The sequence below is a fragment of the Mauremys mutica genome, chromosome 9, assembly GCF_020497125.1.
Source record: "Mauremys mutica isolate MM-2020 ecotype Southern chromosome 9, ASM2049712v1, whole genome shotgun sequence".
Classification (NCBI taxonomy): domain Eukaryota; kingdom Metazoa; phylum Chordata; order Testudines; family Geoemydidae; genus Mauremys; species Mauremys mutica.
The window spans coordinates 40,716,607-40,738,200 of record NC_059080.1 but is presented as its reverse complement, the minus strand read 5'-3'; the positions used below and the strand labels follow the sequence as shown (position 1 = coordinate 40,738,200).

Here is a 21,594-nt window from a genome sequence, read left to right as displayed (position 1 = left end):
ACGCACTTCACATTATAGTGCTCACATAAACTTACCGTCTACTAGCTTGACTTTGAGGCAACATGACAGAATGAGGGATTATATAAAACAAGTGCCACACCTCTTTTAGACTCAATACGTCCTCTTTTTCCTAGAGTAACATCACTGTGTATGCAGAAATAATTGCTCAAAGGAACATCAGCCCATTCAACAACTCTTAGAGGTTATAGATTTTCCCAATTGACAGTGCTTTTGTTTTCCTATGTTTAATGGAGAATCAAGCACAAGTCCAGTAAAACAAATTAGACCATAATGTAGAGTCACATTGGTGTCTAATATTGTCAGACTGCCTTTTTGAGATCACAGATGACTGAGTGCAACATTTTCAGCGGGGCAATGAGATCTGTTATCTCATCTGACTTCTATACACTTGTCCCTTGCCCTTCTCAGCATCTCCCTGCTCAGAAGGAGGAAGACCTGAATGCAAGGACTATGATCTTGTTAAGTGGGAGTATTACTTTCAGCTACTTCCATATAACAAGGATGATCTTCATTCTGGCAAGCCTAAAATCATAGAGAAAAAAAAAAGAAAAGATTAAGATGACTAATGAACCGTCATTCTCACTATGACTCTTCTGGATTAAATGAATTTGTACACAGTAGAAACTCTCTCTCAAATGGGTATCTGGTTAAAAAAGGCCCAGGTAATAAGAAAGGAGAAATGCAGCTATGTACCTGTTTGCCTGTCCAATGGCAAAGCTTCACAACACTTTAAAAGGAAAAAATAACCACTTCCAGAGCTCTGGGAATCAAAAGTCCCTGGTAGCAAAAATTTATTTTCATGACTGAAGACAAGGAGAAATTTATAAATGTATCCTAGCAACTTGCTGATAAAATAGTAATATTCCATCCTTGTGATTTATATGATCATCTGGAATACAGGAAAACATCCACAAAGGCTTCAATGTGCGTGACTATGGCAACTAGGCTTATCAGGCCAAGTGCAAATCACCTGCCCTTGCATCTTCCCCAACCCCTAGTGTGCCAGGAAGTCTGTCTTAAAGGTCCACTGTGTAAAGTATCATCCAAGTGACTAGTGTCCAATGTTAAAAGGAGAAAAAAAATAAAGAAGATTGCGGTGGTAAGCAGCACACTCATTTTAAAGCCCACAAAGACACCCACATTGTTAGATTCTCCTAAAAAAACTGCAGTTCCATCTTTTCTCCCCCAAAGACCATGTGGTTTGGCCAGTGTTCAGCGCATGAGCAGACTGTGCTTTGGTCCATCCACTCTCTCCAGCTTCTCAAAGTGTTTCCTAGCGTTGCGGATGTTGATCAATGTAGCTGCAGAAGCTAGTGGGAAGAAGGGGCAAGAGAGGAAAAAACAGAAAGGATGTGAGTAATTAGATCACCAGGAGTTAAAAGCTGCCTGGAAAGGTTAGCTAGGAAGGTTCCCTGTAGTGTAAAACGCAGGAGTTTTGGTTCACAGCAGCAGGACTGAAGCCACAAAGCTCTGTGTGGTTTTGGTTCGTGTTTCCCCTAAAGCTCCATAGCTATAGGTTTCACCAGGAATGAAACAAACAAGGCAAGTTGTCGCCTTTTTTAGCACTGACAAGGGAATATTTTACATTGACCAATGTCAGATTTCACTGATCAAACTCTAGAGAGGAAAACTAACATATGGAAACAGGACCTTTCTTCCTAAAGGGCCCAGTGCTTATGAAAAAGTACCACTACTCTAAACAGTGAGCTTTACCAGATCTGTTCTGCTACTCCCAGGCCACTGAGGATGTAATGTAAGGGGCACAGCAGGCAAGATTGGGTTGCTGTGCTGGATGATCCCAGAGTGGTGCTGTCTGACACCCAAAGGGAGGTATACTGTACTGATGCAAGGTTTCTTAACAGGAATTGTGATTATGGAAGGAAGTTGCTTTAGCTTTTTCTTAGCTTCCCATCTGTGGGCTTCCAAAGGATGTCACAGCTGGTAGCAAGCCCCCAGTCTGGTAGGATTAAACGCATGGGGCTAACCAAATACAGAAAAGTAGTTTTTAAAAGGTATTTTCTGCTCAGGGAAGCCATATGCCGTATGGCTGTCTCACTTAAAATCCTCAAATAGTGTAATACAAAAAGCAGTTTCATAGCGAGCAATAGGAAAACATGTTACCAAAGAAGATACAAGGGCCTGCACTCTTTGGCTGTAAGCAATGTAATTTTACCCATAAATTGCTTCTTGAGTTAAAAAGGAAAATGCAGCCATAATTGGAGAACTAACAAAGCACAACAATTCACCTAGAAAATGCTCAAATTCAAAATTTAGGCCCAAAACTCATAGCCCAGCTGCCAGATTAGATCTGGCAAAGAATATTTACTGTGTTCAGCTCCACTAGAATAGACATGTTAACTGACATTGCCTGAATAAACTCCCATCCGTATTAATCACCATGTTGAGAAACAGCAGAGAAGAACTTGAGTTGCAAAGTCTGGTGCTGTTTGCACTACATGATCAAGCCATCTTTTAACCCATGTTCCCAAACCATGGTGCAGCACAGTTAACACGTGTTAGTCCTATCCACAATTCCAGAATTAAACTGTTTCAACTGTCCTGGGGGCTTAGCTGATTATACAGTGTAGATGGGTGCTCATTTATGGTATCAAGAGCCAAATGCAAGTTTAACTAGCTCTTGGTCCCTTTCAAAGCGACACAATAGACGCCTATGCTCTATTAAACTTACGTATGGAAGGATCAGACATGACCACCATCACATATGTATTTGATGTGAAGATGTCAATGAAAGCAGCAAAGTTAGAGTTCCTGACTTCCATGCTCTGGAAAGAAGCAGCCAGCTTACTGTAAGGAGGAAAGAAAAGTGAATTAACTCCTGTTATGTGACCATTTCAAAAGCAAGTGCTTTATTTACAAAGCACCTCATATCTAGAGATCACTTTAGTCACATCATGTGTACATAACTGCACAGCTTTGTTTGTAAAATAAGAACTAAGCCAGTATGTGACACTAGGTTGTTGGTTTTTGACAGATACAAAAATCTGTGGCTCTATTTTTGATTTACTTCATGGTTACAAAACTTGAATACACTTTAAGCAAGGCCCTCTGTTCAGTACCGACTAGCCACGGTAGGTTAGTGTTCTCTTTTTACATTTAACTCAATAAAAAAAGCTTTTGCACTGCACAATAGCGACTGCCACCTGTTTGAGTTTGCTACATCCCAACAGTCAGTGTCTCCTGACCAGTGCACACTGGAACCATTCAGCATAGACAGAAAGTCAACAATAGCAGAGTGACTCTGGGGACCAGCAACAGAAGAGAGTAGTAAACTGAAGACTCTGAAAACAGCCTACTAAAGCATGCATGTAGCTATTCAGCTGCTCCTACCCTACGAGTGTTCTAAATCTTTTAAAGTATTAGGGATGGAAGGGCAACAGTGGAGCAATTTTGGGGGGGGGGGGGAACTATTTCAAAGTTTAACTTTGTCTTATGTCTTCTGCCTTCCTTTTGTGACTGTTGCTAAATTTGTTTGAGCAAGTGCTTCCTCTCTCAAAACCAGCTTTTTGGTTCTCGCGCCCAAAACTAAGTGTTCATCTTAGGTTTGCAGTGCCACAAAGTGTTGTCATTAACTGCCAGTAGGTCACAAGCTCAGTACTATAACTTCTCTGCAGAACCCAAAAGAAAATGGATGGGAGGAAAAATGTTTCAGAACAAACCTCTTCCAATGAACACCAGAAAAAAAAAATTGATGAAAGGCATGAAATACCGAGTCATGATTAGACAGGATACATTCTAATACCTCTTTGAATAAGAGAACTTCTCTGGTGGCCTATTATCCATAGAACCATTACTCACTTCAAGGCCAGGATGCACTACAGAGAATTTACAAGGCAGTCTGGTTGACACAGTTATCATTTATGTCTAGCCAGCATAGATGGACATCAACACAGACAAATCGGGCTGATGGCACTCACACACAGTCTAGAGATTTCCATTTCTTAGTAACGTGACTACACAGATAATCCATCTCACCTGCAGCTCAGCTTGAACTGTTTAATAATATTGCTGATTTTCTCAAATCTGTGGATATCGCGCTGTTCTTTGCACTGATAATGGGAAATAACCTGCAAGGGAAATCACTATAACTCAGCAATCAAAGCAGAAGTTCCCACCTACCACCACATCTCGTAATGAGTCCCGAGGATCTTCTCTTCCTCGCATTGCAATTGCCCATGCTTCAACATGCCCCCACAAGAATAGACAGAATGTTTTTAGAAAGTTGTCAAGAACGCAATTTAAATAGTTTAAATTATTAAATTTAAAAAAAAATCTGATTGCATATTCAAACAAACATGCATGTATCTGGACTCAGCAAACCCTCACACTGTATGCATGTGCAGTATGATTGCATAATGATGTTTTTGAACAGTTTCTTCAAATATTTCAAAAGAATTTCTCCTCGAGGAGGACTAAGTCCACAGGGAAGTTATAAAGATATGAGTGTGCAGAAAAGAGAATCTAAAAATCCAGAAATTTATATTTTTTTGTAAAAAAGTCACTTTTAAGCTGTGAGCATGAGAAGCTTCTGTCCCAAAAATAGCTGTTTTCAAGAGTTATGTGAAAACAGGGGTGTATTACAATGCTGTCAATCACGATGATCATTAATGCCATACTCATTTACAAAACCCCTCAGAAACTAGTAGAGCATGTTGGAAGATGGCAAGTATTTACTAAGAAAATTTTCGAGACATATGTGGTTCCCTAAATTTTCCATTACAAAAACCCCCCAAAAAACCCCACAACAAAAAACCAACCCTTCCCCGCCAAAACAACAACTTTGTTTGTCGAAAAGTTTCAAACAAAATAAATTTCTACAAAAGTTTTCCTTTAAAAGTAGGACATTGTGTCAGGAAGAAAGTTTTGAGGAAAGTTTTCACCCAGCTCTCAGGATTAGGTTTATATTGGATCAGGTACTCAGCAAGACAGGGACTCTGAATGGTTAAAGTACCACCTGGGAGGAAGTGAAAATCTGCAGATTTTTCAAATCAGAATAAGGTTTTACCCTTGCGTGGTACAGAAGGAAATTCTCTGAAAATTCCAAGAATGGACCAGGCATTGGGGATGTGAAACTTCCTTACAGACTGGAGGAGGTAAAGGTGAATCATGCATTTAACAATGCTCACAGCCTAACTGCTCTGAGAGGGTGTTTCAGGAATGTCACAGGAGTACCTGGTTCATGTCAAAAGCAACAGAATTAGGCATTGTCTACACAGGGAACTTGCCCTGAATAGCTATTCCACCATAACTCTCCATGGGGACACAGGTTTCAGAGTGGTAGCCGTGCTAGTCTGTATCATCAAAAACAATGAGGCGTCCTTGTGGCACCTTAGAGGCTAACAAGTGTATTTGGGCATAAGCTTTTGTGGGCTAAAACACACTTCACCCATGGGTTTTAGCCCACAAAAGCTTTGGCCCAAATAAATTTGTTAGTCTCTAAGGTGTCACAAGGACGCCTCATTTTTTCACGTGAACACATTTATTCCACACTGAGTGCACCTTTGTTTGGTTTAGCTTAATCCACATAAATAGCTATTGTGCTTTAAATTCATATCCTACCTTATTTCAGAATAGCTTCCCTGTGTAAGCAAGCCCTTACTTCCTTTGTCATAAAGGCACTGAATGAAAAGTTCTGCAACCTGGAACTTCCACCTAGCATGCGTTATGGTCATCAACCCCACCTGAATCCTTTGCACCCTACAGTGTTTTTCATACAAGGAACCCTAAGCAATTTAGAATCATGAATCTGCCCCCTTAAGGGACAGAGCAGAGGAGCAAATGGACCCAGCAAAGAGCAGGGATGGCAGTTCTCACCAGGAAAGTGGCTCTCTCAAACAGAAGAACTTCATCTGCTTCTATAATCTGAGCAAAGTTCCTCAGGTTCATTTCTAGTTGCTGGACATTAGGAATCAGCTGATAGACTATACTGGACCAAGCCTGTCAGAAAACAAAATGTACAGTGAGTACTATGAGGATTGCATAAGGGCGTCCCCATCCTCCCTCTCTTGTTATGCAAAGTGCTTGTAAGAGTCAGCGAATTCAGGCTACAGTCAATGATAGCAAAGACATGAGTTATGCAAGCTTCTCCCATCTCTCTGTGCCCACACACTTCAATTATGGTTATGGCCCTCACTCGTGTTCCAGTCACACACTTTTTCTTGAACAATCTACCAGCCATGTCAAATTGTGACACGGGCAAAAATCTTGCAGGGACTAGTCTGATACCATCTAATTGCCAGGTGATGTCTGGGCTGAATTTGGACCCATGCTCCCAGGTAAAGACTCACAGTTTTCCATTTTCTTGCTTGTAAATAAGCAGATCTCTGCTGTGTACCCATAGAAGTAACAGCAGAAGACTCTGAACCACTGCCTTAACTCAGGGACTGATTCCAAGAGGTGCCAAGCACTCAATTACACTCAATTCATTTTCAATACAAGCTCTTATAGGACTATATCTAGAATGATGCAGTTCTGCCTCTGGGCATGTCAATATGAAGCATAAACAAGAGTATCCACAATGACTGACTGGCTGCAGGGATCCACTTAAGAAGAAAGGTTAGCCAATCTGTACCTAGTTGGCTCTCAAATGGGAAATGTGCTAACTGCCTACAGTATGGGACCAGTGTACACACTAAAGACACAGAAAAACTATTTTCAGGAGGGTGTAGCCTGGACCAGCTTCATTCAGGCTGAAGCCACATACTGTATCCTGGGGCATTCTCTGTACTCATGGATAGATTTTAAAAGGTGCCCAGCTTCACCTCCCATTGAAGTCAAAGGGATTGCCAGAAAATCAATGCCTGTGAATGTCAGTCTAACAAGAAGGCTAATGGGCTCTCGCCACCTTTGCCCATTGAGATGGTTGTGGCACATCTGTGACACTTGGAGAACCGTAATTTGCTCTCAATTTGACCCATTTAACATCCATCACCCCAATATCTGGAGAGAGATCTTAATAGGTAACTGGGAGCCATGAAGGTAAGGAAAGTTTAGGCTAGATATCAAGACAAGCTTCCAGTGTATGAAGTAGTCTCCCAGGCAGATGTGGAAGCCCAATCACTTGAGTCACTGAATACCTGACAATGTCCTAGAAAATATAACATGGAAACAATTCTGCACTTGGCTGAACACATTATTGTGTTAAGTGGGGTGGAGGTGCCTTCTAAATGAATTGGGCAGAGAGTGTGGGCAATGTTAACAGGAAGATATAGGACTATGAACCATAATACTGATGGGAGAAGCCAGCAATTTAACTGCCATCAACCCCAGCCCTTGAACAGCCAGAATGGAACCACCTGTTTCAGAAAACATTTCCAAGTTAAAGCTATGGAACTCTGTAGCGACTGACAATGCAGTTTACACAACAGGAGAGCAGGAGGAAGACAAATGGAAATGCCATACATGAAGAAAAGCAGCCATTCAAACCTTATAAAGTGTTTCATCCCAGATGGACGTTCTAAAGCATGCACACTCCAGGGGGCGGGACAGTCGCCTCAGGTCTTCCTCCCTCTCTTTAAAAATCTGGAAGACAGAAGTTTGATATTTTTAGATCAACGATACTCAGATCTCAGTGGTACAAGAGCCAAATCAGCGATTAACATTACCCAAAAGAGCAACAGTAGTGTGAATTCATTGTTTCATTTACTATTTTTATGTATCTAATTTTTTTCTTGGTTATTCTGACCAAGTATTATTTTATCAACAATTGGTTAATAACACAGTGAAAGCATCCTGGCTGGTTAATAGCTTAGATTGGTTAATAATTAAAATCACTCAGTGTTTTAATATCATGTGCTGCAAAGAGCCACAAGAGAGACATTGAAGAGCCACTTGCAGCTCCCAAATCTCAGTCTGAGTACCACTGTCCTAGACGAAACACACACATTCCTGTTTTTGGTGAATGCTTCTGCCGTGGTTATTTTACCGCATTTATAGTAAGAATTTTGCATTTCAAAACAGAACAAGGGCGCACAATGTTTTCCAATGCCAAAGCAGCTGAGGATGCTGCAGGCCAGGATGAAAGTGCACTAGCAGAGCTGCCTGAGGGACCCACGACTGCAAGAACAGGGGGCTGCAGATCAAGACGGAGTTACATCAGCAGAGCTGGGTGAGATCTCAGGACTGAAAAATTGTGGGTGCTACAGGTTAGGAACCAGGTGAATTGGCAGATCTGTGCAGGAGAAGTGTGCACAATTGCTGCTTGTACATGCCTGGCTCTGGCAATGATCATTAATCACGTTATATTTCATGAGTTCTAAATTCACTCTTAGGCCTAGTCTACACTACGAGTTTATCTCGAATTTAGCAGCATTAAACCAAATTAACCCTGCACCCGTCCACACAACGAAGCCCTCTATTTCAATATAAAGGGCTCTTAATATCGATATCTGTACTCCTCCCCGACAAGGGGAGTAGCGCTCAAATCGGTATTGTCATTTCAAATTAGGGTTAGTGTGGCCGCAATTCGACGGTATTGGCCTCCGGGAGCTATCCCACAGTGCACCATTGTGACCGCTCTGGACAGCAATCTGAACTTGGATGCACTGTCCAGGTAGACAGGAAGAGCCCTGCGAACTTTTGAATTTCATTTCCTATATGCCCAGCGTGGAGAGCTGATCAGCACAGGTGACTATGCAGTCCAAGAATCAAAAAAGAGCTCCAGCATGGACCGTATGGGAGTTACTGAATCTGATCTCTGTATGGGGAGATGAATCTGTTCTATTAGAACTCCGTTCCAACAGACGAAATGCCAAAACATTTGAAAAAAATTCCAAGGCCATGATGGACAGAAGCCACAACAGGGACTCAACACAGTGCTGCGTGAAACTAAGGAACTGAGACAAGCATACCAGAAAGCCAGAGAATCAAATGGAGGGGGGGGCGGTGACTGACGACTGTAGCTATCCCACAGTTCTCGCACTCTCTGAAAACCATTTGAATTCTTGGCTGAGCTCCCAAAACCTAAAGGGTCAAAAACACTGTCGCGGGTGGTTCAGGGTATGTGTCATTGCCCCTCCCCCACCCCCCGTGAAAGCAACGGGAAAAAAATCCTCTCTTGCCTTTTTTCAATGTCACCGTATGTCTACTGGATGCTGCTGGCAGACGCAGTGTTGCAGCGCTACACAGCAGCATCCCCTTCCCTTCCCTTGCGGACGGCAGACTGTACAGTAGGACTGATATCCGTCATCGTCGTCCCATGAGCGCTCCTGGCTGGCCTCGGTGAGGTCAGCCGGGGGCGCCTCAGCAAAAATGGGAATAACTCCAGGTCATTCTCTTCTATAAGTTTTGTCTAATGGAGATTCACTCCTGCCTGGAATATCATGGCAGCTGGAGGCTGCCCTCCCCTCCCCCCTTTGATCTCTGCTTGCAGAGGCAATAAAGTCAGTGTTGTTTCTTATTCATGCATTCTTTATTACTTCATCACACAAATGGGGGGATAACTGCCACGGTAGCCCAGGAGGGGTGGGGGAGGAGGGAAGCAACGGGTGGCGTTGTTGCAGGGGCACCCCTTTGAATGGCATGCAGCTCATCATTTCTGCGGGATGTCTGGGGCTCTGACCCAGAACGGCCGTTTGCCTCTCTGGTTCTTTAGTAGCCTTGCCTGATATTCTAGGCAGGACTGACTCTCCATTAGACAAAATTTAAAGAAGAGAATGACCTGGGGAGTCACTCTCATTTTTGTCCATGCGCCCTCGGCCGACCTCACCAAGGCCGGCCAGAAGCACCCATGCCAGCAGCAGATGGTACAGTAGGGCTGGTAACCATCTTTGCTAATTTGCAACGGCAAGGTGATGCTGCTGTGTAGCGCTGCAGTACCTCATCTGTTAGCAACATCCCGTAGACATATGGTGACGGTGAAAAAAGGCTGAACAGGCTCCATGATTGCTGTCCTATGGCGTCTGCCCGGGCAATCCAGGGAAAAGGGTGCAAAATGACTGTCTGCCATTGCTCTCACGGAGGGAGGATTGACTGACGACATTTACCCATAACCACCCGCGACAAATTTTTGGCCCCATCAGGCATTGAGATCTCAACTCAGAATTCCAATAGGCAGGGGAGACTGCAGGAACTATGGGATAGCTACCCACAGTGCAACGCTCTGGAAATCGACGCTAGCCTCGGTACATGGACGCACACTGCTGAATTAATGTGCTTAGTGTGGCTGCATGCACTCGACTTTATACAATCTGTTTCCAAAAATCGGTTTCTGTGAAATCTGAATAATGCCGTAGTGTAGACATACCCATAGATAGGGCCCTACCCTAGTGTGAAAAAACACATCATGGACCATGAAATCTAGTCTCCTCCGTGAAATCTGTTTTTTGTATACTTTTACCCTATACTATATAGATTTCACAGGGGAGACCAGCATTTCTCAAACTGAGGGTCCTGACCCAAAAAGGGGTCTCAAGCCTATCGTAGGAGGGTCACATAATTGCCATCCTTACTTCTTCACTGCTTTCAGAGCTGGGCGGCTGCAGGCTGGGCACCCAGCTCTGAAAGCAGCTCCACTTCTTCCCTGCGGCTGGCAACAGTGCTGCCTTCAGAGCTGGGTGCCCAGCCTGCAGCCACCACTCTACAGCCACCTAGCTCTGAAGGCAGCACAGAAGTAAGGGTGGCAATGCTGCGACCTCCCGACAAAAGCCTTGCGACTCTTCCCCCCGCAACCCCCTTTTGGATCAGGCCCCCCAGTTTAAGAAATGCTGACTTAAGAACTTTACATATTTATCTTTTGCTGTTTTTAAATACATATTCATGCTTTGTTCCAACACTGAAATTTAAGATTTAAATATCTGAAACCGTGAAATTCAAGGTTTTTAAAATGCTATGATGGTGAAATTTGTGAAAATGGGCCGTGAATTTGGTAGGGCTCTGCTCATAGACTTATCAATGTGAACAAGGACTTAATAGGTGTTCAGGTTAAAAGAGGATGGGAAAAAACCCTACAATCAGAGGCGGATTAATGATTTTGTCGCCCCTAGGCCCTGAAATAATTGCCGCCCCGACTCCACCCTTTCCCCACCCCCATTCCAACCCCTTCCCCAAAATCCCCACCCCAACTCCACCCCCTCCCTGCCCCTATTGGATCCCTTCCCCAAATCCCCACCCTGGCCCCACCTCTTCCCCCAGCACACTGTGTTCCCCCTCCTCCCCTCTTCCTCCCTGCCCCGTGAAACAGCAAGCGCTGGGAGGGAGGGGAGAGAAACAGGACGCGGCGGCGCGCTCGCGGAGGAGCCAGAAGCGAGCTGGAGTGGGGGGGCGGGGAGGGGAGCTTCTCCGTAGGTGCTCAAATTTGCCGCCCCTTCAAATTTGCTGCCCTAGGCCTAGGCGATAATACGCCGCTGCCGACAATGAAGTGTGCTGCATTAACTAAGATGCCATGGATTAAGCAAAAAGAACAGGAGTACTTGTGGCACCTTAAAGACTAACAAATTTATTTTAGCATGAGCTTTCGTGAGCTGCAGCTCACTTCTTCGGATGCATAGAATGGAACACACAGACAGGAGATATTTATACATACAGAGAACATGAAAAGGTGGAAGTATGCATACCAACAGGAAGAGTCTAATCAATTGAGATGAGCTATCGGACTATCAATTGATTAGACTCTTCCTGTTGGTATGCATACTTCCACCTTTTCATGTTCTCTGTATGTATAAATATCTCCTGTCTGTGTGTTCCATTCTATGCATCCGAAGAAGTGAGCTGCAGCTCACGAAAGCTCATGCTAAAATAAATTTGTTAGTCTTTAAGGTGCCACAAGTACTCCTGTTCTTTTTGTGGATACAGACTAACACGGCTGCTACTCTGAAACATGGATTAAGCAGTCACTGCATAACCGCACAGTCCCACTCCTTACTCCGCTCTTATAGGTTATGGTTTAAAAATAGCTGAGATGGGTCAAAATAAGACTTCCCAAGACATCAGAACTTAAGAAATCATTACAAAAGCAAGGTAAACAGCTAGCAGTGAGCCCCTGGTGTGGAAAAAGTAAATTATTCATAGTAAATTCACTAGCAAAATCCAGACTGTCTGTTCCACCCACATCTATGAGGCAGGAAGTCTCAGAAGTGGACATTAGGAATGAACAGGGATAGGGAAAAATAATTTCTGTCCCAGGCCACTGTGTTAACATGCTGAAGATTAACAGCATTTTGATTTCTTTGAGGTTTCTCCTCTCTTTCTCTGATATTCCAATCCACAAGAGACAGGGCCGGCTCTAGACCCCAGCGTGCCAAGCGCACGCTTGGGGCGGCCTGCCGCCGGGAGGGCAGCAGGCAGCTCCGGTGGACCTCCCACAGGCATGCCTGCGGAGGGTCCGCTGGTCCCGCAGCTCGGGTGGACCTCCCGCAGGCATGCCTGTGGAGGGTTCGGTTGTCCGGTGGCTCCGGTGGACCTGCCGCAGGCACGCCTGCGGATGCTCCATCGGAGCCGCGGGACCAGCGGACCCTCCGCAGGCACGTCTGCAGGAGGTCCACCGGAGCCGCGGGACCAGCGACCGGCAGAGCGTCCCCCGCAGTGTGCCGCCCTCCTTGGGGCGGCGCAATTGCTAGAGCCGCCCCTGACAAGAGACCCCAACCTTAAGAAGACATCTGAGATTCGTATGCTTAAAAAGGGCCCTAACATGAAAGCTGACCCATGTCACAGAATTTATCTTCCTGATTTCCACAAGCTATTTTTAATTTGTTTTCAGGAGCATGAAAGCAGGAAACATCCAGAAACCTCCTGACTATGTAACCCAATACACACAAAAGATGCCAAGGTCAACAATTTGGCACTACTTTCAAGTCAGGTCAACAGTTAGGCCCAAGCAGGCAGACAGAATCTCTGACTCAAAGGAGATTAGCAGATACTACAAAGCAGTTCCTACTAGAGGGGTTGCAATGCTTTCAAGTTGTGTCACTGCATGATTCCACTCCCCCATGCCCTTCCTCATTTCAGGGAATGCTTAGAATTTACACCCACCAACTGCCTATGGATACTGATGTTAATAGTTACTGGACAGCAAACTGAAATATCAAGCATCACAGCCCTATGGAACTAGCTTTCATTTAACTTATGCAGAGTCCAGGACATTCCTGACCCCTTCCTGGGGAGGATGGAAGGTAATATTCAAACAAGCTCCAGAAGGAAAATGCTTTAAGTTACAGCCAGATCGAGCCAGAGTGACAAAATGAGGCTCAGAACACTAGCCAGTATCTGCTGAGTTATGAGCCAATTTGTTTCACTGAAGTTTGTCTACCCAGGAAAGACCAGCCTGTGGCTTCACCCACATGGCCTTCTTGCTCTTTTCTGAGCCCTTCGTTGCACATCTGGATAGAGATGTATCAAGCTGGAAGTGACAAGAAAGAGTTCAGTGTGTTGAGTAGGCTAGACCAGACCAGCGTTTCTCAAACTGGGGTCCATGGGCCCTGCTGATCAACTCCTTCTCCTCCCCTTCCAGTGCCTCCTGCATGCTGGGGAACAACTGTTCCCGGTGTGCAGGAGGCACTGGGAGGGAGATGGAGGAATCATGTCTGGGGTCACTGACCCCACTGATCAACTCCTCCCCCTCCCTCCCAGTGTGCAGGAGGTGCTGGGAGGGAGGGTGGCACTTGGGGGAGGGGGCAGAAAGAGGCAGGGAAGAGGAGGGGCAAGGGTGGAATGGGAGCAGGAAGAGGTGGGGTGGGGCTTTGGGGGATGGGGTCTGGGACTGAGCAGCAGGCTTGGGGGTCTGTGGCAAAAATTTTAAATCAAAACGGGGGTCCTCAGGTTACTAAAGTTTGAGAACCACTGCACTAGACCAAAGAAGTAATCTCCAGGTCTGAACCAGGTTGATGATCAACCGCAGAACTAGGGGTGTGCATGTGTCAAAGAAATGTATCTAACCCACAAAGTTAGATGAGAAATTAACACCAGGAGCTGGGTATAGCTTTCTGGCTGAAAGATTACCATGGCCCAGACTGAAGAGCAAGCTCAGCAGCCAACAGCTCCCACTGAGGACATTGGGGAATCTCACTCGTCCTAGGAACAACAGGAGCTGCTAGGCACTTTGGAACTCCATCCCTAAGTGTCGCTGCAGGTTTTGCACTGAGCCTTGGAAATACTTGGCTGTACTTCAGCCAGCCCGTAAAGAGACTCCATCTGAGCAAGAAGGTAGGTCAGACTTCATAGTCCATGGCACCTTTGCTTACAACTGTCAGTCTCTGTGTTGGCTAGTGCCAACTGTGATGTGGACATCTGTGCACTAGGATTGGAACTGAGACTTCCCCAATTTAAAACACAGGCTAAACAGCTGACACATGGTAACTAGTTTTATTCAATACACAGCTGAGCTGGATTTGAACCAGCAGCATAGTAGTGACAGAGTCCATCACCTAATCCTTTGAAGTACAGCAGGGAGGTTAAACCTTTTGGGTTTTTCTTTGTCCCCCATATCCCAAAAATTGGAAACGATGCTAAAACTGACACCATAAAGGAGAAGATTACAGGTAATTTGGCATAGAGAATCTCTCTTCTATGTAGGCCATTAGACAGGCATTATACAAAATGGGCCAGGAGTAGCATGGGGACTATAGGTTTGGAGGTTGGGAGCAACTCAACTTTTCAGAGATTTTCCCCACATACAAACCTGAAAAAAGCTTTCTGGAGAACGTGCTGGTGTAGCTAAGTTTAAAGTGAAAGATGGCAACATCATTATGCATACTCTCTGTTACAGAGCCCACACTGATAAGGCAATGCTCAGCTCCTTACCAGATCACGCTGATCCTCCTGCACTAGATCCATCTTGTGCACTAGGCAGAAGATCTTGGCATCAGGAGAGTTCTGCAGGATAGCCTCCAGACACGACTGGTAGTAGTGCATGTCCTTCTCCAACTCGCGACTCTCCACGTCAAAGACGTAGATCAGGACTTCCACATTGCGGAAGATGTTGTCCCGCTGGCTGGTGAAGTAGTTCTCCATGAAGGTGTCTTGTCTGAAAAGGGGCATAGCAGCAAGGCAAAGGGACTCCAGTTAGATCAATCAGACCAGCATGGTTTACCCATATGTCTGCATTGCTAAGAAAGTCTATTAGGTATGAGGACTGAGCTATCAATACAGCAACTATAGAGACTGAAGTCCTCTCCTTAGCCACAGAACACGTACAGCATGGACAGTGTAAGCTTACTCTTCCAAATGAGCCTGATCCCTGCTCCACTTGAGTATATCAACTTTTTATATGAAAGCAAGTCCATTCATCAGAAGGCTGTTCAGCCTTTATGCCTTTCCTATCTCTGCTGAGTGTCAACAAGAGGGCTCCTTCTATGGACAGCTACCCACCAGGAATGATAATACCATCCCCAATTCATTTAACAAAAACTAATGGTCGAACACCACCACTTTGGTCCCATCTGAAGCAATGACCCCAAAACAAAAGATTCTGTAATCCATTTCCAATAATAATTTCTGCAGCCCTAGAGGTAGCTCATCCATGTTGCAAGGCTCAGAGACATTGTCTTGACAGGAGAAAGAGGCAGTGAGGGAAGGGAGAGGCAGTCTACTCCCCCTGTCCCACGGAGAGGTAACTTTGGGCTCTATGATTATCAAGTCAGCCCCCTTCACCCCACCCCCATGTCTGAGTTTATGATGTGGGGTTTATTAATTATATGGTACCATCTACAGTTCTATAAGCCTTCATCAACAGTTCACTTGATGCACAAAAAGCATTCCTACCCCACTGTAGCTAAAAGGACAGCCTCCTAACGTAACACACCACCATCCTAGTTGCCACAGCCACCTCCATGGGTTTCATAAGGAAAAGAACAGACAACACCTACCCTCCACAGTCCCACAGGTTCAGCACCAGGTTTCCCAAAAATCGAACATGGGAGTGCTCCACATCAACTGGAAAGAGACAAGAGAAGTCTGAAACAATCCAACAATCCAAACACAGAACAACTGATAAGGGAGACTACTGGGAAGTTACCATCCAACACAGTTGAAAACATGATCTGTGGTGACTCTTGAAAGCCCAGAGCTGTAAGTGTGGAATTCCAGCTACTCAGCTTTACTAGGTATATTCTGCCATGGATGAATATAGAATCATAGAAATGTAGGGCTGGAAGGGACCTCATGATGTCATTAAGTCCAGCCGCCTGTGCTATGGCAGGACTAAGTAAACGTAGACCATCTCTGACAAGTGTTTGTCCAACATGCTTTTAAAAACTTCCATTTATGGAGTCTCCTTTGGAAACCTATTCCAGAGCTTAACTAACCTTATATTTAGAAAATGTTTCCTAATATCTAACCTAAATCTCCCTTGCTGCAGATTAAGACTCCATGTCCTACCTTCAATGGATATGGAGTATTGCATATTGCAGAATCATCCATGCAGAGGTCTTTCTGCTAAGACCACTGAGCCCCACTCTCTAGCAAGCAGTTTATTACTGCCCCAAATCATCTTGTTGGCATAGAGAAGTCAGGTCTTCTCTGGAGGGTTCATCAGCCATTCTGAACACCTTGAGAGCAGGCAGGGTCAGTGGAAAAGCATTAGCTTGTAAACTCTATTTGCATCAACATTTAGTCACCTTCTGGCCCACAGCTTAAAGAGAAAGGATCATTCCACCTCACCCACATCTGAGGTACTTTGGCACAGATTTTCAGCCAGACGCCTCATGGAGGGGCCCAGCAGACATAAGAGACACCCTATTACTCCATCCACAGAGGAAAGGTGAGAGTCTCAGTGGGTAACTGCCTTGCATCTCTGTGCAGATCGTCTTAAATGTTAACCCGAGTTCCAGAGCAGATGCTTTAGGAGTCAATAAGAGACCAAGCTCTTACTTGTGGCACCAAGGCGCCGTGTGTCTCTGGCGATGTAGTTTGCAAAGATAATGGATCTCATGCTGGTCTTTCCAGACCCACTTTTACCCATCAACAGCACCTGGTAAGGAAAGGCAAGAGAAAAAAAGAGTTAAACCACAATGAATACTGGCTTCTCCATGGCTCTTTAATGGCTAAATACTAATGGTGTAAAGACAAAAGGCTTCAGTAGCCCCATGCACAGAGGACTTGTGCATATTGTGATTTGGCCCCCTCAGGAAAGGCTGTCAAACAAAAGCCTGAATGACTGGAAGACATGTGTTCTTAATTCCTTGATATTCATGGTCAATGAGCCAGCATTACACACTATAAAACTCTGTCACTTTACATGCTTTCCACACAAATGGACCACTCCTCTTTTCCTTGGCTTTTGCTTTCTTCCTTTCCGCCAGTCAGATCACACTGTGGGAACTGCATACCCTGTCCCTAGTATTGACTGTATAGTTGCCTAAAATCCAGAAGAAAAGTAACTGCGCTTCTTGAAGCTTATTCATTCTCATCTTGACCCCCATGCCAATAAAAACCAATCACAACGCATGAATGTGACACAGAGGAAGTCAACCCGAGCTCATTTCTGCTAGATACATTGAGAAGGCACTCTGCAGAGTTCGCAGCTGGATTTCAGACATCCAGTGAAGAACTACATTTATTTTTGAAGTAATTTTTAATCTTTCACTTCCCCAGCCTCCACACATGTTCTCCAAACACACCGGCACTTCAAGATGAAAGCTTGCTCTTCCTGATTCATCAGAAGCACAAAGTTTTGATGAGCCAAAAACGTTTAAATCACAAACATTAAAAAAACAAAAACAAAAACAAAAAAACCCACTTCACTAGACACGAACACTTGAACATTCAATGTCCTCTGTCCTCCCCTCACCACTCTACTTATGTTTTGTACTGTCCACCTCACAATACAAGAATCAGATTCTCCTCCCTGACTGTGAAATAAAATCCAAGTCCAGCTTTTACACGTGAACATGCTGGAAGGCAGAAAGAAGTTTAAAAGCAGCCGGGCCAGTATAATTTGACTACCCAATACTGCTACACAGGAGGCACAGATGCAATCCCAATCTCTTGCTTCCCAGGTCAGCAGGCCATGAAAGAGCAGGAGATACTGTGATTAGGTTTTTGTTTTTTTGGGGGCAGGGTGGGGAAATCATTTGAATGGCTCAATAGCAACCCTAAATGATTTGATAGCAGCAGGGATTGGCTCACACTATCAAAAGAATCAAAGTTCCAGTCCCAAAACAAAGTTCTGCCTTTGGCAACACCTCTAAATCCTATTATAGACAACAGGGTTTAAAAAAAAAAAAAGATGCAACTCTAGGCTGAAGCTGTCCTACAGAATCTTTGACTGGCAATGGAGTATAAGTCAGCAAGACACCCGCTTGACTCTCAGATCCCAGAGTTTACAGATCTCAGAGCATGCTTTACAACTAGAAAACAAATCTCAGACAACCAATTGACATGGAATCCTACTTTGCCATTTTTAGTCACTTTTTATAGGCTAACTAGTTCCCTTCCAAAAGCAGCTCACCACATGGTTAAGGCACAAACTAGTTGAAATGCTCCCACAGCATAACCGAGTTCAGGATAACAGGCTTTGGTGGACTTTGCAGCAGAAGAATGGCAACATACTCTTCTTCAAACAAAGAAGTAGACAGGCCCTGTAATGTGTCTCAGACTCTTTGAAGCTAACCCCTAAGTATAGTGTTTTCTGGTGATTGCATATAAGAGGCCAAAAGGAGAGATACCTGATCTTGTTTCACAACAAAATTGGTGAAGAAATGTCTGTATGAGCCATCAGCCTGTTGTAATAATTAGGCATAGCGCTATCCAATTTAAAATAGACTCTAAATTCAAAGGTGTGAGATTCCACCACCAATCCCCCTGGTGGCTTTTCAAAGGGACTAGACCCCAATATGTGGAGGAAGAAGAGAAATCTGATCCAAGTAAAACAAACAAGAGTAGTCACATTCTTTAGTTAACAATCTTAGGCATTTCTAATACAGTTATCACTGTAATATCTACACTCCTAATTCTGAGTAGAGGAGCTATATTTCCATCGTTGGCTCCCAATCACTATCCAAGACAACCAAACTTCCCTCTCCAGGTAAGATATCACTTGAACCCCTCAATGCAAATATAACCTCCCAAAGCACATTTCTCTGATAGAGATCAGGAGTGTTTCATTACATATATATGAACTAGAGTATAACACATTTTCTCCCCTTAACACAAAATTTTTACCTGAGTATTTGCCATGAGTGAGGTGTTTCAATTAGTGATTACTGTGGAGGGTTCCACTTTGCCCAAGCCCAGCTGCACTGATTATCAAAATATTTGAGAAATACTCATTTTCAAGTTCTATCATGTTAACTGAAGGACACAGCAACCATCACTACCACAGGATGCAAAAGAGACTTTGAATATTAATGGTCACTTGACAATCATGAAGATCATATCATGAGACTAGCGCAAGCACTCACACCAGAAGGTATCTGATGAGCACTTTGGGATCTCAAAAGGTATTTTTATAGGTTCAAAGGGGAACTTGATCAGCATTTGCCAATGTAGGCAGCAAAGAAGTAGAGGGTGTGTAATCCAATTCTTACCTTTTTCTTCATGGCTGTGCTTGGCATCACCCACCTACAGATTTAAGACAAAGACAAGCATCCCTGTTACACTGCTGTACTTTCCTCTGTCCAGTTAACAACTTCATCCCAACCCGGATAACAGGGCCAGCTACAGAAGGCACTTTACAACTTTTGTCCCAGGCAAGAGCTGAAGGGATCTTTAGGAAAAAACATCCTATCACAAAGAGATCTTTAAAACGCCCATGCTTACAAGTCTCTTAGTTATGTCTATTTTCACTTTTATTTTAATACATAAGCAAGATAAATTCAGTGTGTGGTGGAAAGTAGCCCCCCAACACTGCCGGACACCCTCCACAAGCACGTCAAACTCCTACTACATACATACATACACACACACTCTCACTCTTTCCATTCCCCTGCAGCACTGTCAATTAGCAACACTTCTATTCCCACATATAAATTAACCCCCACATTAGTGTTCCACATATTACCCATTCTCTAAACCCCAACAGTAAGTAGTTCCAGCCAAACACACAAACCACCATGACCCTTCCCATTCACCATTAGCCACTCATGTACATACTAACCCCAAGACAAACTGGCCACATGCTCCCACATACCCTAATATCCCCCATTATCCTCTAACCACCCCACAAACTCTGACATTACACCCTAAGCAAATTAATCTTTAGCCCTATACTATCCCCCCAGTTACACCCTAAACAATGTTCCCCCCACCCCAAGTTGTTAGCCATTCACACACTGAACCCTGCTAACTCCCCCTTAATGTCAGTGATCCTGCTCTACCCCATGTCTTTTAAACCCAGTTACTCATACCCCCCAGTGAGATCACATGACCCCAGCCACACTGGCTCCCTCCTAGTCACTGCATCCCCACAGCAATCCCATACTCTACTCCCTTGCTCCCACTCCCCCCACGCCTGTCTCCCCCACACCTTGCTCCCCCTCCCCCGCTGCCCCCGTTACCTCTGGCTCTGAGCGCGGCGCCTCCCGGGCCGACCCCGCGGTGGGGCGGGGGGTCCCTGCTCTGCGCCCCAGGCCGCGTTCCTGCCGAGCGGGGGCTGTGCGAGCGCAGCGGGGCGGGGGGGTCTCTCCCGGCCCGCGCCCGGCGGGGGGTCCTGGGGGCAGGGCTCGGCGCGCAGACAGAGCCAATCCCCCCGCTAGTCCCCGAGGCCTCGGCCTTGCCTGAGCCAGCCGCCCGGCGGGGTCTCCCCTCCTTCGGATGCGGCCCCCGGGACACCCCCTGCGCCCCTGGCTCACGAGACTCGGGACTAGGCTGCCTCAGCTGGTCACGTGAACAGCCACCCAGCCCTCTCCGCCCCCGCCCGTCAGGTGACTGAAGGCGGAAGGGCGAGAACTGCCGCAGGGCCGCCAAGGGTGGGGGAAGCCAGAGCGGCCATCTTGCGTGGGGGCAAACTGCCCATAAGTGAGGCATTGCTTCAGTACTAGGCATGGTCACTGGGGGCGGGGGGCAGCACCAAGCCCGCTGATGTCAATGGGTGTCATGGGTGCTCAGCACCTTGCAAGACTGGGCTCAAGTGTACGACTGCAGAGAGCCTGGTGTGCATGTAGGGTACAGACTCGGGCCTTGGCTGCATGACTGGGGCACCTGTGGTATACAGTGTGTAGGATGCAGACTCCAGCCCCATCTATATGACTGTGTATGTGGTGCGGGATTGGGCCCCATATATTTCATTGGGGCATATCTGGGGTGTGGCATATGCAGTGCATATCGTGTCCTGTGTGTATGATGGATGCATGTATGGGGTGCACTATCAGGTCACATGTATGATTAGCATGTATCGGTTGTAGCTGGTGGGGTCCAAGATTGGGCCCCATGGGAATGATTGGAACATGCATGAAATAAATAGCACATGGAGTGAAGGACTGGACACTGTGTGTATGATTGGTGCATGTACCATCAGTTCTCAGGGGTATAATTGGTGCATTTGTGGGGGCATAGTGTGTGATGGGCAGGATCCAGTTCCATGTTCATGACTGACACCTACTTAGGGTGTAGTAGAAGCAAGCCCCACGTGTATGATTGGCACATGTACAAAGTGCAGTATTAGGTTCAGAGTGTAGGATTTACACA

The 21,594-nt window shown here is 45.3% G+C and overlaps 1 protein-coding gene across 1 annotated transcript; it reads right to left on the bottom strand.

The window, feature by feature from the left end:
- Window positions 1-794: 794 nt before the first annotated feature.
- On the bottom strand, window positions 795-20,804 carry LOC123378084 (ras-related GTP-binding protein A). The gene is made up of 10 exons (XM_045031566.1): window positions 20,466-20,804; window positions 19,497-19,530; window positions 16,840-16,939; window positions 15,837-15,903; window positions 14,773-14,995; window positions 7,465-7,560; window positions 5,854-5,976; window positions 4,015-4,106; window positions 2,711-2,826; window positions 795-1,331 (listed from the first exon to the last, which is right to left on the bottom strand). Exons 2-10 carry the CDS (start codon window positions 19,521-19,523, stop codon window positions 1,234-1,236), a joined length of 942 nt encoding a protein of 313 aa, XP_044887501.1. The 5' UTR covers window positions 19,524-19,530; window positions 20,466-20,804; the 3' UTR covers window positions 795-1,233.
- Between the last annotated feature and the right edge of the window lie 790 nt (window positions 20,805-21,594).

Excerpts from the sequence above, each read along its gene's own strand:
- LOC123378084 (XM_045031566.1), bottom strand. The coding sequence starts at position 19,523 with ATGCCAAGCACAGCCATGAAGAAAAAG. Across the intron at positions 16,940-19,496 it reads GCACAGCCATGAAGAAAAAG|GTGCTGTTGATGGGTAAAAG; the intron begins GTAAGAATTGGA and ends TTTCCTTACCAG. Across the intron at positions 14,996-15,836 it reads AACCTGTGGGACTGTGGAGG|ACAAGACACCTTCATGGAGA; the intron begins GTAGGTGTTGTC and ends GCCCCTTTTCAG.